This window comes from Diceros bicornis, chromosome 8, assembly GCF_020826845.1.
Source record: "Diceros bicornis minor isolate mBicDic1 chromosome 8, mDicBic1.mat.cur, whole genome shotgun sequence".
NCBI lineage: Eukaryota > Metazoa > Chordata > Mammalia > Perissodactyla > Rhinocerotidae > Diceros > Diceros bicornis.
Genome location: NC_080747.1, coordinates 7044179 through 7057867, shown reverse-complemented (window position 1 = coordinate 7057867; position 13689 = coordinate 7044179). Strand labels below are relative to the sequence as shown.

The window sequence follows — 13689 nt, the reverse complement described above, 5'->3', positions numbered from 1 at the left end:
GAGACCACTACCCTTAGACAGGCCCGCTTACAAGCTCAGCCCTTGGCTGGTGTCTGGGAACTTGAACTTGGGGAGAGCTCCCATCACCCTAAATGCGAAGAGCAGCTCACGTGCTTAAACTGTTGTGCAAACAATGTGGTGTATGCTGAACACCTGCTTTCCTTCTGGGAGTCTGGAGTTTTGGTGTGTTCCAGTCAGAAGGTACCCATATGACCAGCCCCCAGTAAAATCCCTGGGCAGTGAGTCTCTATGAGCTTCCCTGGTGGACACTTCACACGAGTTGTCACAAGGCACATCTGTGACTCCTGGTCTCCTCTGCACTTCGCCCATGCGCCTTTCCCTTGTTGTCTGCTTTGCACTCTTTCACTGTAATAAATCACAGCCATGAGCAGGACTATATGCTGAGTCCTGTGAGTCCTCCCAGCGAATCACCTAACCTGAGGCTGGTGCTGGGGACCCTGACACAATAAGAATTAAGAAAATTTGTCCTAAAACAGTATGTAATGTTATCTCCTGAAAGAACACCCTAAAATCTTTCCAAAGCCAGTTTACAAGTGGTCAAGAGTGGGAGCCTGGAGCCAGCACTCCTGTTCACTTAGGAATCCAATCTCAGGCTGGCTGAGCAGCTGCAAGGAAAGCAGCTTTGAGGACTCAGTCCCTGTGTTCTCAAAGCTAGCAGCCCAATGGGGAGGACAAATAGGGGGACAGACAGTTGCCACGGGAAATACTGAAGTCTGGCTCTGTTGCCTCCTGGCTGAGTGACCTTGGGCAAGTCATTTAACCTGCTGGAGGTTAGTGTCTCACCTGCAAAAGGGGGCTCATAACCGTACTTGCACTGTTATGCAAGGGGGTTGGGGGCTAGAGTGGGGTGCATCCTCGGAGCCCCTGGCATCAAGTGAGTGCTCCTTAGGAGGGAGCTGCAGATGACCTGAGGAAGGCCTCGCAGGGGAGCACTGATGACTGTGCTCCAGCTCTTCCCTCAGGAAGACACTTTCAGAGACAAGGAGGAGGGGCATGGGGGTCAAAGAGACACAGGTAAAATGGCTAAAACTGTGCCTGCCTCATAGGGTTCTTAAGACAAGATGGGCAAGGGCACGGTTTTTGGACCAACAGCCTGGGCTCAAATGCCAGCTTTACCACCTCCGGGCTGTGGGATCTTGGGTGAGTTGCCTAACTTCCCGAGCCTCAGTCTCCCCACCTGTAAGGTGAGGATAATAACAGTCTCTGCCTCATGGGGTGTCATCATCTCATAAAGTGTCTAGCACAGAGCCTGCACACGGCACGTGCTCAACAAGCACGAGCTACGGCATTTTGTGAAGAAATTCACGCATTGTACATTTTAAAGCATAAGTGCTCTATAAACCTGAGTTGCTATTATTATTGTTACTATTATTAATTAAGGAACATCAAGGGAGACAATACTTACAATCTTTTCTTATCCACCACTCGTTTAACTCGGATGGCTCTTTGTTCTGAGTAAAGTTTACACACTCCTGTTGCAGGGGAAAATACCAGAACAGAGACCATTTAAAACTGTTTCTCAGGCAAAGGTATCATTAAATATAATGAGACACTAAAGTCTTCAGCTAGCAAAGCTAAATTTTGCATCACATCTATTGTGAAATGCCACATTTGACCTTTAAGATAAAATGAAATACTTTTTAAGTAATCTTCAATGAAATCCACAACAGCACTCCTGTGCTCCTTCACTTGCTGGGAATGTATCTCCTTGTGGGCTGTAACAGAAAAGGACAACAGTCAGGTCTTTGTACTCAATTATGCTGAGGAACAATTCATCAGCTTCCTTAGAACAGTTTCTTTACTGAAAGTATTTTTAAAATACAGCTATAAAACAAGTCTTGTGTCAGTACCATTACATTTTTAAAACAGTAGGATTTATTAGGCTTTACGAGACTGAAAGATTAAACCCGTAGAGAAACTACAGACAACAACTGATGGTTTATTACAGCATGTGGGGATCGTATTTGACACGGCCAACTCTCTGAGTGCTGACCCCTTTCGTATTAACAGCATCCAATGCTCCTTCAAGTAACATATTTAAATCAAACTCAAACCACACACTCCCTCTGCCTGAGTCAGTGCTGTTTTTCAGCTTGGAAGTCTCTGTCCTGTCCCCTCAGCCACTCAAATTCCGAGGGTCCCTTAGACACTGAGTCAAACCTTCCTTCTCCAGGAAACCTTCCTTGACTCCTAACCACAAGGATGCTTTTCTTCTGCAAACTCGCATATCTTCTTACAGTCTACCACTTATTTTGGTAGGACAGCTCCTGTTTACTGAGAGACTGAGTGCCCACTATGTGCAGACACTCTGCTAGTATTTTACATATATTACTGCTAATAAATCCAAACAATCCAAAAGGCAATTACGACTATGCCTATTTTACACACGAAGAAACTAAGGTTCAGAATGAATAAGTAGCCCAATGTCACAGGGTTTGGTACTGAATTGCAGGTTTTATTAACGTTCATGTATTTTCTATGTTATCTCAACGAATGTACGGGCCCTTAAAGGTAGGGGGCATGATTTATGATTTTACCATAGGGTTGCTTAACCTGAGATTCATGTGAGGAATTCAGCAGATCCATGAAATTATACACAAAATTTCATGTGTATGTATATTTTTCTGGCAAGAATGTCCATAGCTTTCATCAGACTCTCCAAGCGGTCCACCAGGGCTCTACAGGAAGCCTCCCAAACAAAAGTGTGCATCAAGAGCACAGCAGTATCTGGTCACTTGGAACTCTACACTGTTTAATGTGTTCTGTATCTGCCTAAACAAATTTAAAAAGAATCAAGGAAGATACATGACTTGGGAAACCATCTCAGTGCCTCAATAAAAACTGAACATTAATGAAGTGAGATGATAGCGATCACAGTACAAGCTCTGGTTCTAAGCAGGCTATAAGAATTTAATTTAATTCTCATAACAACCCTAAGAGATACATCCTATACGTGTCTCCATTTTATAGATGAAGAAACTGAGGCCTAGGGAAATTACGTGACTTGCCCAAGGCCATATGGCTAGAATGTGGTGGAAATGGGGTGGTACCTAAGTAGCCATGGCCCCAGAGCCTTCCTCCTAATCATGCGAGTGTGATACTAAAGTTTCCTTTAATACTACATGTAGAGAACTTAGATTACCCTCTTCCATTGTTATCCACACACCATCAACCACTGCCCCACTAATGCCACCCAGAACACATGCACACATGCACACACACAGACACACAATTTGTTTTCTCTGACCCTGGCCCTTAGAAAATTTTTGGTTCTGTTTGGAGAGATCTTTTCCACTTCCTTCCTCCCATTTGTTGAATTTTTCATTACTTTTAACAGTACAGGCTAAAACACGGCTCAGGAAAAGAAGGATTTTAAAGTTTTAAAACCTAAATCTAAATAAGAACTCAAGAGGGAACTAACTGGTTGTGCGACATGAATCGTGTTTAAGTACTTTAAAATAGAGTCATGGTTGTCTGTCTGCATCTCTCAGAGCACCTCACCTTGTGTTCTTAGTTGCTGGATTGCTTCTGAGCAGGTCCTCATGAAGGTCTGAGCATCCTGGTCTATCTGGTCTCGTTCTGTGTCTGTCATCTTCCCATACTCAGACATGATATGGCTGAAAAAAGAGAGAGAGAGGGATGACACTATAGGGCAGCAGCAAACGGCCACATCATGGGGCGTGAACGGGAGGAAAAGCTTCCCTGTTGAAGTGACATTTAAGCTGCGACTTCAAGTATGAGGAGGAACTGGCCAGGCTAAGATGTGGGAAAATGATCTAGATAGTAGAACCAACACACACAAAGGCCATCAGGTAGAAAAACCTTCCTGCAGAGACCAACCTGGAGCATTCCAGGCCACTGAGAGAGTGAGGCGAGCATGGAGAGGTGTCGGGGGGCCGGGGCACACCAGGCCTCCTTAAGAATGTGGGCTAGAACTTTGAGAACAACGGGGCAGCTACCAAAGGCTTTCACACAACACAGTGACAGAAGGAGATTTACATTAGGAGAACACCCTGGGTGCTTCATGGAGAATGATGTGGGGACACTAGGTGGCAGCTCTTGAGATACATGTGAGAAGCTGTTTCACGCTGCCGTTTTTTCCATGTTGACAAGCAGTCTTCAAAACTCACAAGAAAAAACTTTTAGAAACACATTCCATTTCCGCTGATACTAAGTTTAAAAACCCTAAAGTTACTGAGCTAGTAACGATGCTCAATGTCAGTAATGCAGCACCTTGAAGCTCAAAATACAATAGTTATATTACCTTGCTCATCTTTGTAAGGTCTGAGCAGGTGTGGCAGCATTCTCATTAACAGTAATGCTATTTAGCCTAATTAAACACTGGACATTAGAGCTGAAATTTAGAGATCACAAAATATCAGGTTAAAGAGACTTTAGATAAGGTAGAGACTCTAATAATTCCATTTCCACCCACCTCCCATTCTCACTGAGAATAAAATACAAAGTCCTGATTGCCCCCACCTCCACCCTCGCACTTACTTCCTGCCACTCACTCGCATTCACTTCACTCCAGCCACACTGGCCTCCTTGCTGTCTCATCAGCCACGCCCACTCCTGTGGCAGCCTAGAATGCTCTCCCAGCAGATGTCTACGCTTTCTCTTTGTTAGGGTCTCTGCTCAGAGGGCCTGATCAGAGCAGGCTTCCCTGGACCTCCACGTGCTCACCTCTCAGCACTCGCCCTCACTGATTTTTAGCCCTGTGCCCGGTATTAAGTTACTGTCTCTCAGCTTCAAAGCCGCCCTTCTACCCTCTGCTGTGGGATTCAGGGGCTGGGGCTCTCCAAATCATACTGCTGTTCCACACTGTCTATATTCCCTACCCAGCTTTACTTTTCTTAGAGCACTTATGACTCCCCAAAATATTAAATACTTATGTCTATCTCCTCCCACAAGAACGCAAGCTTCATGAAAGCAGGGACTGTATCTCGTTCGTTTTTGTTTCCCCAAGACTTAAACTGGTGCTCAGCACATAGTAGGTGTGCTCACATTAGTTGTGCCAGACACTCTTCTCAGTGCCTTACATGTGTTTTATTTACTTATTTAATCCTTGCAAATCACTCATTCACTCACTCATATACTAAAGCCCCTCATGTGTCAGGCACTCTGGCAAGGGTAGGGGGTTCAAAGAGGAATAAGGCTCGATTCTGATCCCCACAGAAGGTACTGCACCAGACGGGAGACTGACAGAAACAGGGAGCACACGGAACTGCGGTGTGGGTGTTGGTCTAGAAGTGCATGGTGGGACCCAAAGCAGGCAGTGGCCAGTGCGTGCAGGGGAGGTGCCAGGCAGGCAGAGAGAAAGACACTCCACAGAGAGAGTCGGAGGAGACCTGCTACTAATTCCCGACCTGTGGCTCATGGCTGTAACGACCACATGTTTGGTCTCCACCAGCAAACATCTGAGAGTGAAAGGGAAAACAGGAGTAAACTGGGTGGTTCCTGCAAACCCAGCATTCTAGCCATGGACCTCTGGGGCCCCCTGAATTACTTCAAGCGGCAGCATATCATACGAACACAGACAGTGTCTCTATACCGAATGTGTCTAGCATATGTCTGCACTATTTTTCAAAAGAATGTAAACGGTATTATGACAAATAAGTACACATTTACTTAAGATGGTTACTAAATCTACAATAGCTGTTTCTCCAGTATCAACAGGATTCCCAAAAATACAGCAAATATACAAAATACAAATATTCCACTATCAACTGGAAAGGAGTCCTTGCAGTACGAAGCTGGGGACTACTTGTATAGCCACTGGAGGCTTTTAAACGGAGGGACCTGCATTTTGCATTAGGTCCTCTGTGGTAGCTGGCCTGAGGCAGATGAAACCAGACCCCAGGTGGCCTTGACCACAGTTAAGAGGCCACCGCAGAGTGGAGGAAGAAATGAAGAGAGCTGGGGCCGAGGCCCTGTCAGTGGGTAGAGGAGGCATAAGCGATCTGAGAGAGATCTGATAGGTAACGTGGACTGACTGGGTGTGGAGGTACATGAGGAGAAGCCTAGGACACAGAGCACAGAAGGCAGGAGTGGAAAGAAAGGTATTAAGGTGCTAGGCCAAGGATGGCACGCAAAGTTTAGGACACGACAGATGAAGAGATGGAGCAATGTGAAGGGTTCAAACACTCATTTTTCTGTGATATTTTAAGAACAGCACTAGATATATAATGGGCATTTGAAACACATTCATCAAAAGGAATGAATGCTTGCTGGTGACGTAGACCCAAATTAAGTATCACAATAACAAAGTTATTACTATTTTGAAAAGGTTAACTATCTGGCAAATAATTCCAAACAATATGTTCTCATAGGACATGCATATATAAATTTATCAAAGTTTAATTCTATTTCCTTTATGATGTACAGAGAACTAATTTTATTACAGATCTCAATTTATCTAAACATTAGATTCAATTAAAGGAGACTACGTTAGGTATAGGTTTGGATTAGTCAATTTACTTGAGGGAGAAAGGAGGAAAAAAACTGGGTAAGTTTATTCACTGGTTCAGAAATTTAAAGGAATATATACATACATATATAGATAATTTGGCTGATGGGTATATTAAGAAAAGGAAAGTTCAAAATCACAAAATACCATTGATATTCTATTAATTTAATATGCAACTAGATAATTCCTGAGGATAGAGAAGAAGAAAGAATAAGGTCAATTATTTTACATTGTGTTCAAAGGTTACTGAAACGGTATGGACAAAAGCTAAAGACTACAATCTTACTTTTGCTATAAATATTATATTAACAGATTAACTTCATAATGAAATTGGGCATTCACTATGGACAAGGTACTTGCCCATAGTATATGCCCAATATATACTATGAAATTAAATTGTTACTGACTGGGCTACAGACACCAAGAAAATATAGCTCCTACTCTCAGTAAACTATACCATAATAGGTGACATCCACAGGTTTATGTACATGCTTACATATCATAAAACAAACATTACATAACACTTTTCATGCATTAACACCCACTTAATTTTCAAAATTCTATGAGGTAAGTACTATTATAATTCCCATTTTACACATGAAGCAACTGAGGCATAGAGAGGTTAAATAAGTTGCCAAGGTCACCCAGCTAGCAATGAGCAGAGTTGGGATTTGAATCAAGGCATCCTGGCTCTGGAGTCTATACTCTTCACCACCACCCAGAGCACCGCTCATGTCATAAAAGGCAGGAGAGTTCAGAAGAGGGGATGCTTATTTCCCACTAGTTGATCAGGAGAAAGGCGATCTATAAACTAAATCTTGAACGGCAGGATGTGGCCGTGGGGAGGCAAGAGCAGACACCTTGAGTAAGTAAAGGAACGCAATCAGGAGAGAGGGAGCCTCTCTGGAGAACAGTCAGTGGTTCAGTGTGGCTGGAGCACAGGATGGGTAGAAGCCATGAGTTCCTGGTGGGCCTCCAGTGCTAGCTGAAGGAGTTTTATTCTGTAGCCAATGGAAGGGCTGAGCTAAATGAAGACAAATGTGGCAATACCACATTAGATGGAGTAGAGGTTACTGAAATTAGGCAGAGAATCTTGCTATTTCATCTTTCTATCACCAGCACCATGTAACAGGTAGCTGCTGGTAAATTTCAGTTGAACCAATATTTGAGAAAGGGACAATGGCAGAGCTTGGGTAGTGGCAGCAGACTGGAAAGACAGGATAGATCTGAGATGTAAAATTGTCAGGAACACAACAGATGTTGGAGGCAAAGCATCATCAGACTCTGAGAGCTGGGGCCTGAGTGAGCAACAGACATTAATAGAAACAAAGAACACAGAAGGAAGAGAAGAGCAAGCTGGAAATATGAAAGAAAGAAACCATTATTAACACCTGTCCTTATAAAAGGACAGAAGTAATGCCCTTGAGACTAAATGTTCCTCGACTGACACTTGGTTCTGAAAAAAGAAACCAGGACAAATAGTCTTCTAACCATTTTGTGATAAAATCTGGAGAAACTAAAGGAGATTTTAAGTAATAAAGGATCACTTTCTGAAGTTCTATAATCTATTAAAGGGAAAGGGAAAAGTCAACGTGACGTACACTACGATGCCCACAGAGCTGAGGCTACTAACATTCACCGTGGCCTGATAAAATTCAAGAGAGTAAAAATCTGGTGCAGTCTAAAAATTGTAATAATAGACCAATTTCACATGATGGGCACTCAAAAAACATTTGGTTGCTTGGATCTTGTTTAACTGATCTGACCCTTTTATCCTAATCTTCTGAGGGCCATAGGAAAAGTCTGGCTCTTGCAAGAATGCCAGGAGTGGGAAGCAATGAGAGAAGAACCATTTGTAGTCAGAGAGTTGAAGGAGACGGGTGGCGTAGAGAAACCAATAGTTAACAGTTCACTATTTAGCTGAATTTAGGATCAAGTGGGAATCAGACAGAGGTCAAAATATCGGCTTTATCATGATTCTGATCAAAAGTGGTCCCCTAACAGTGCCTGGCAATTACGCTCTAAGTCCCTGGGGCATTTGCTTTCCCACTCTTCTAGATGACCATTTCATATCTTCGCCACACTCCTCAAAACTCCAACACCTCCTTCCCCATCTTCAGTGTCAGAGATAACTTTGCTTCCTGTGTCCTGAGAACCCCTACAAGCTCCCACCACATCTCCCCACCTCTCTTCCTCTGGGCTCACAGACTCTGCCTTCTCTCCAGCTACTACGGATGAAGTGTCTATCTCCTGGTTATGCCTCCTCCACCTGGGCACCAGACTAGCCCCAGCAATTCTCCTTTCTCTCTCCTGCACCATCAACCTTAAATGAATTAATATGTGCACATAATGCTTAGAAAGTGTCTGTCACACAGTGAATACTACATGTATTAGTTACTAATAACACCAGTTTTTCCTGTCTACTGGATCTTTCCTAGCCACATACAAGCATGGTGTTATTTCTCCCAACTCAAAAAACAAAACAAAACCTCTCAACTCCACGTCTCCTACCAGCTACTGTCCAATTTCTCCCCTCTTTTGAATAAAACTTCTCTAAGAAGTTTATGCCCCAGATCTCCACTTTCCTGACCATTCTCTCTTGAACTCAATCTAAACAGGCTTTTAGCCTCATCACCGTCGTCCTCGTTCCCCAAGGTCACCAATGATCCCCACATTGGCTCAGCCCTCACCCCAGTTACTTCGCACAGACTGGACAGAGCTGATGGCATCTTCCTCCTGGCCTTCACAACACCACACTTTCCTGTTTTCCTCCTACCTCACCAGCTGCTTGTTTTAAGCCTTTTTGTTGACACCTCTTAGCTCACGACCATTTAACGACGGGTGTTCATGGCTCAGTCCCTGACTCTCTTCGCTATCTACACCATTCCCTTGGTGAGTTTGTCTCATGGTTTTACCAGCGTAAATACCAGCTTTACGTTGACAGGTCCCAAATTTCTATTTTTAGTCTGGACCTCTCCTTGAACTTGAGACACGTATACCTAACTGTCTGCTAAACATCACCATTCGGATGTTTAATTTGCATTACAAATATGCCCAGAACTGCGCTCCTGCCCGTCCTCCTCAAACATTCCAGCATTGCCCATCTGTGTTGACGTTACTTCCATTTCTTCTACCTGCTTAGGCCCCAAACCCGGAGTCATCCTTGACTCCTCTGTTCCTCTCCCAGCTCACATCTAATCCATCAACAAATCTTGTTGGCTCTCCCTTCAAGATATTTCCAGAATCTGACTTCTTGTTATCACTCACTGCTACCTCTCTGGTCCATGTCAGCAATATTCCTCACCTGGATTCTAACTGTTGCCTAACTCGTCTGCTGCTTCTGCCTTTCCCCTCTTCAGTCTACTCTAACACACTAGCCATACTGATCCAGCTACAAAGTAATTCAGTCTATCAATGCTCCTTCCAAGACTTTCCAGTGGTTTCGCACCTAAGAGTAAAAGCCAAGGTCCCTACAAGAGCTACAAGATCCTTAAGATGACCTACAAGATGTGGCTGCTGCCATCTCTCTGAGCTCATCTTCAACTGTCCCATTCCTGCTCAGTCACACTGGCCTCCTTGCTGTTCCAGACATACTCCTACATCAGGACCTTTACACTTGCTGGCTGTCTCCTCCTTCTGGAATGTTCTTTCCCAGATATCTATATAAACTGATCCCTTAAAATCTTTTAGTGTTTACTCAATGTCCCACTCTTAATGAGGCCTTCTCTAACCTACCTTTATAAAATCATACTCTCCTGACATTCTCTATCCCCTCTCCCTTCTTCCCTCCCCCTAAAAGCACTTATCCTGCTCTAATATTCTATATATTTTACTTATTTATTTTGCTTCTTGTCTGTCTTTCCCCCCAAAATATAAGCTCCACAAAGGCAAGGATTTCTGACTGTTTGTTCACTGCTGTATCCCCATCGTCAAGAGCAATGTCTAGCATTTAGTAGGCTGATAAATCAATAATTAAGTACTTTTTGAATGACCTGACTGAAAGCATGAGGTTGACATGGAGAACAGGCTTGACAAACAGCTATAACCGTGCTCCTTAATAAGTCCCTCCCACACTGATTTTACCCCCACCCCAACGCCTTCCCTGGAAAACTTAAGGTACACCCATCCTGACAGCAGGCCCCTCCCAAAGAGAAAAAGGAGGAGTAAGCATGGGGCTCCTTTTAGTGCCAACCATCAGGTAAGTCCCCTCTCCTCCCTTGGTGTGGCACCATCCCACTCCCCAACCCTAACTTCTGCTTTTCCTGGGGGAGAGCTGGAGGAGAGAGGGAAGCCCATAGGTTCCTGGGGAATGGATGGCTCTCCCCTCAATGAAACTTGAAGAGTGAGAGAGAAGTATTTCCCTATCCCAACACTCCCCAGCATCGTGTTTTCTTGACTAGTTTGGCTCAACATGCTAACCCTAACAGAAGGTACTCTACCTGAGGCAGAAGACCCAAAAGTGAGAAAAAGGGGCTGAGCAAGCATGCTAGATGCCTCCTCCCCAGCTCCCCAGTCAGATCAGCCAGGAGGAGTGAAGGGGGTGAGCAGAGGGGCCACAAGCCTTGTGCTGGCCCCTAACAGAAACTGTCTCACCAGACACGAGGCCAAAGGGTCAGGGACAAATGAGTAAGAAAGGGCTCGCTTCTCAGTGCATACGCACCCCGCGGACAGAGCAGACCATAAACGACTAACTCCAAGAACACTGGATTAACAGCCTCCTACTCTGTCTTTTGATTTAATGGAAGCTCAGCTCAGCGAAACTGAAAAGGTCTAAAGGTTAATTTGATAAAACTGATTATTCAATTAAAAGGTGATGTTCCTTTAGGAAATATCATACATTAACCTTTTAAATGGGAAACTGACAGGATAGTTATTCTATTAGCAACAACAACAGAAAGTTTTTCCCCAAAACGGTATTGTTTTGTTGCCAGGACACTGCGGAAAAGGTACATCTACCAGAAGTGGAGAAATTATTTTTAATTAAAATCATTCAAGAGATCCAACCAGAGGCTACTGTGGTTGCATGCTGTTCTGCTCTAGTAAAATGTCATTATTAAAAAAAATTAAATGGGTCAATAAAGTCAGCCCTACATTATGGAAAAAATTACAGCTTCCTAATTATGTCAACCTAACATAGCCTTATGGGTCTGAAGGCAATATTTCTGAACATATTCTTTCAATTTCACCATCATAATCCAACCAAAATGTTCCTAAGAGCAGGCCAAGGCCAGCACATTGCATTGGGAGGCACAAGTAGAAGGAAAGGCTTTAAACGTCTATCAACCTTGGGAGAGAGAGCTTGATGAGAGAAGGTAAGGGCGGCCTTTCTCCATCTGAAGAGAATATAGGGCATCAAGTGGAATGCTTATGCCCTCTGTGAACCAATTCCCCTAGTATGACACCTAGCCTCCTTCCCTCAGCCTTCTCCCTCCTTGCCCGTCCCATGGGAGAAGGAGGGTCTCCTCTGATTTGTAACCGGGCATGAACATGCATCTAGCCACAGCTCCTTTCTCTCTCTCTTCTCTCTTTGGGATCTTCCTGCTTACAGACAGAAGATCTGCTCTGTTCCTCTCTCACATGTGCTATTAAAGGGCCTGCCCCTGCTGTCTGTGCTCCAGGGACTGCGACTGTTAGGGGCACTAATGGCCGAGTGGGTCTAATTCAGGAACCTTCAGCAAGGCCATCCACCCGCAGACCTAAGCTCTGCCTGCCACCCTAGATTTTACTGGTGATAAAGCTGATAACACCTCCATCTCCATCATGTTGACCTGATTCCTGCATCCCGCCCCCTTCTCTCTCTCCCCTCCACCTCTCTCTGGCAGAAAATAGAGGTGCTTTCTTTTCTTTCTTTTTTTTTTTTTGATGAGGAAGATTAGCCCTGAGCTAACATCTGTTGTCAATCCTCCTATTTTTGCTGAGCAAGATTGGCCCTGGGCTAACAGCTGTGCCCTTCTTCCTCTTCTTTATATGTGGGACGCCTGCCACAGCATGGCTTGATAAGTAGTGCACAGGTCCGCGCCTGCGATCCAAACCTGTGAACCCCGGGCTGCTGAAGCGTAGTGCATGCACTTTACCACTTCGCCAACAGGCTGGCCCAAGGTGATTTCTTTTTTAACTGACCACCCCCCAACTGCAGCATAGGTCAAATAGGTTTCCAAATCAATTACCATTCACCAAGAGACTTCTGTGTGCCAGGAATTCACACACATCTCATTTAATCCTCATAAGAACATTATCCACATTTTATAAAAAAGAACACACGAAGATGTGAAGTGAGCTGTGCACACTCACATGATTAACAGTGGCAGAGCTGGGACTGGAACTAAGATGTGACTGGCCTCCAAGCCCACGCCATTTCAGAGAGATCAAAACACTGGTAGGAGTGGACTCAGAACGCATTAGTTGGCAATGGACAGCTGCAACGGGGAAAATGAGTAAAAGACTGAGTTTCTATAATGGGGGGATGGATTGGTCAAGACTAAGAAAGCCTCAGGAGCCACAGTTCCATCTGACGCTCAAGCCACACCACCAGTAAGTGGCAGAGCTGGGCCTGGCCCTCGGGGATCCCAGCCCTCAGTGCCAGCACTTGCTGCCATTGTAGCTGTGGGGGGAGCTTTCGGCCAGTGGCACGCTGTACCGGGCAACACCGAGGAAAGGACTCAGAGTGAGTCCGCGCTGTAGTGGTCTGGGAACACTGACACACAGTGTGTGAGAGCTGAGCTCTGCTGTTTGAGGAGAAATGCCTTAATATCACTATCATAATCAAAAGTTTAAAACTATTGCCAACTTACAGAATAGCACTCTGATACAATAATCTTTTTATAAACCCATTGCTTTTTTCTTTTTCCACTGCATCTCAATTATATTATCTTGTTTTTTTGGTGAGGAAGGTTACCCCTGAGCTGACACCTGTTGCCAACCCTCCTCTTTCGCTGAGGAGGATTGGCCCTGGACTAACATCCGTGCCCATCTTCCTCCACTTTACATGTGGGACGCCTGCCACAGCATGGTTTGACAAGTGGTACATAGGTCCACGCCCAGGATCCAAACCTGTGAACCCCGGGTCGTGAAGTGGAACATGCAAACTTAACCACTACGCCACCAGGCTGGCCCCTATACTGTCTTTTTGAAATCTCCCAACTAGCTGTTGAGTGATTATCACTCCCATTGTTTAGAACAGGGTTCCACAACACTTTTTC

General features: G+C 44.6%; 1 protein-coding gene across 2 annotated transcripts in view; it reads right to left on the bottom strand.

The window, feature by feature from the left end:
* STX18 (syntaxin 18) overlaps nucleotides 1–13689 on the bottom strand; it is a 132689-nt gene that overhangs the window by 44955 nt on the left and 74045 nt on the right. For both annotated transcript variants that reach the window (XM_058546716.1, XM_058546717.1), the window contains exons 3-5: nucleotides 3523–3638; nucleotides 1659–1736; nucleotides 1427–1493 (exon numbers count right to left, since the gene is read on the bottom strand). In XM_058546716.1, the coding sequence (XP_058402699.1) occupies nucleotides 1427–1493; nucleotides 1659–1736; nucleotides 3523–3638 (261 nt within the window). The remainder of the gene's footprint in view (nucleotides 1–1426; nucleotides 1494–1658; nucleotides 1737–3522; nucleotides 3639–13689) is intronic.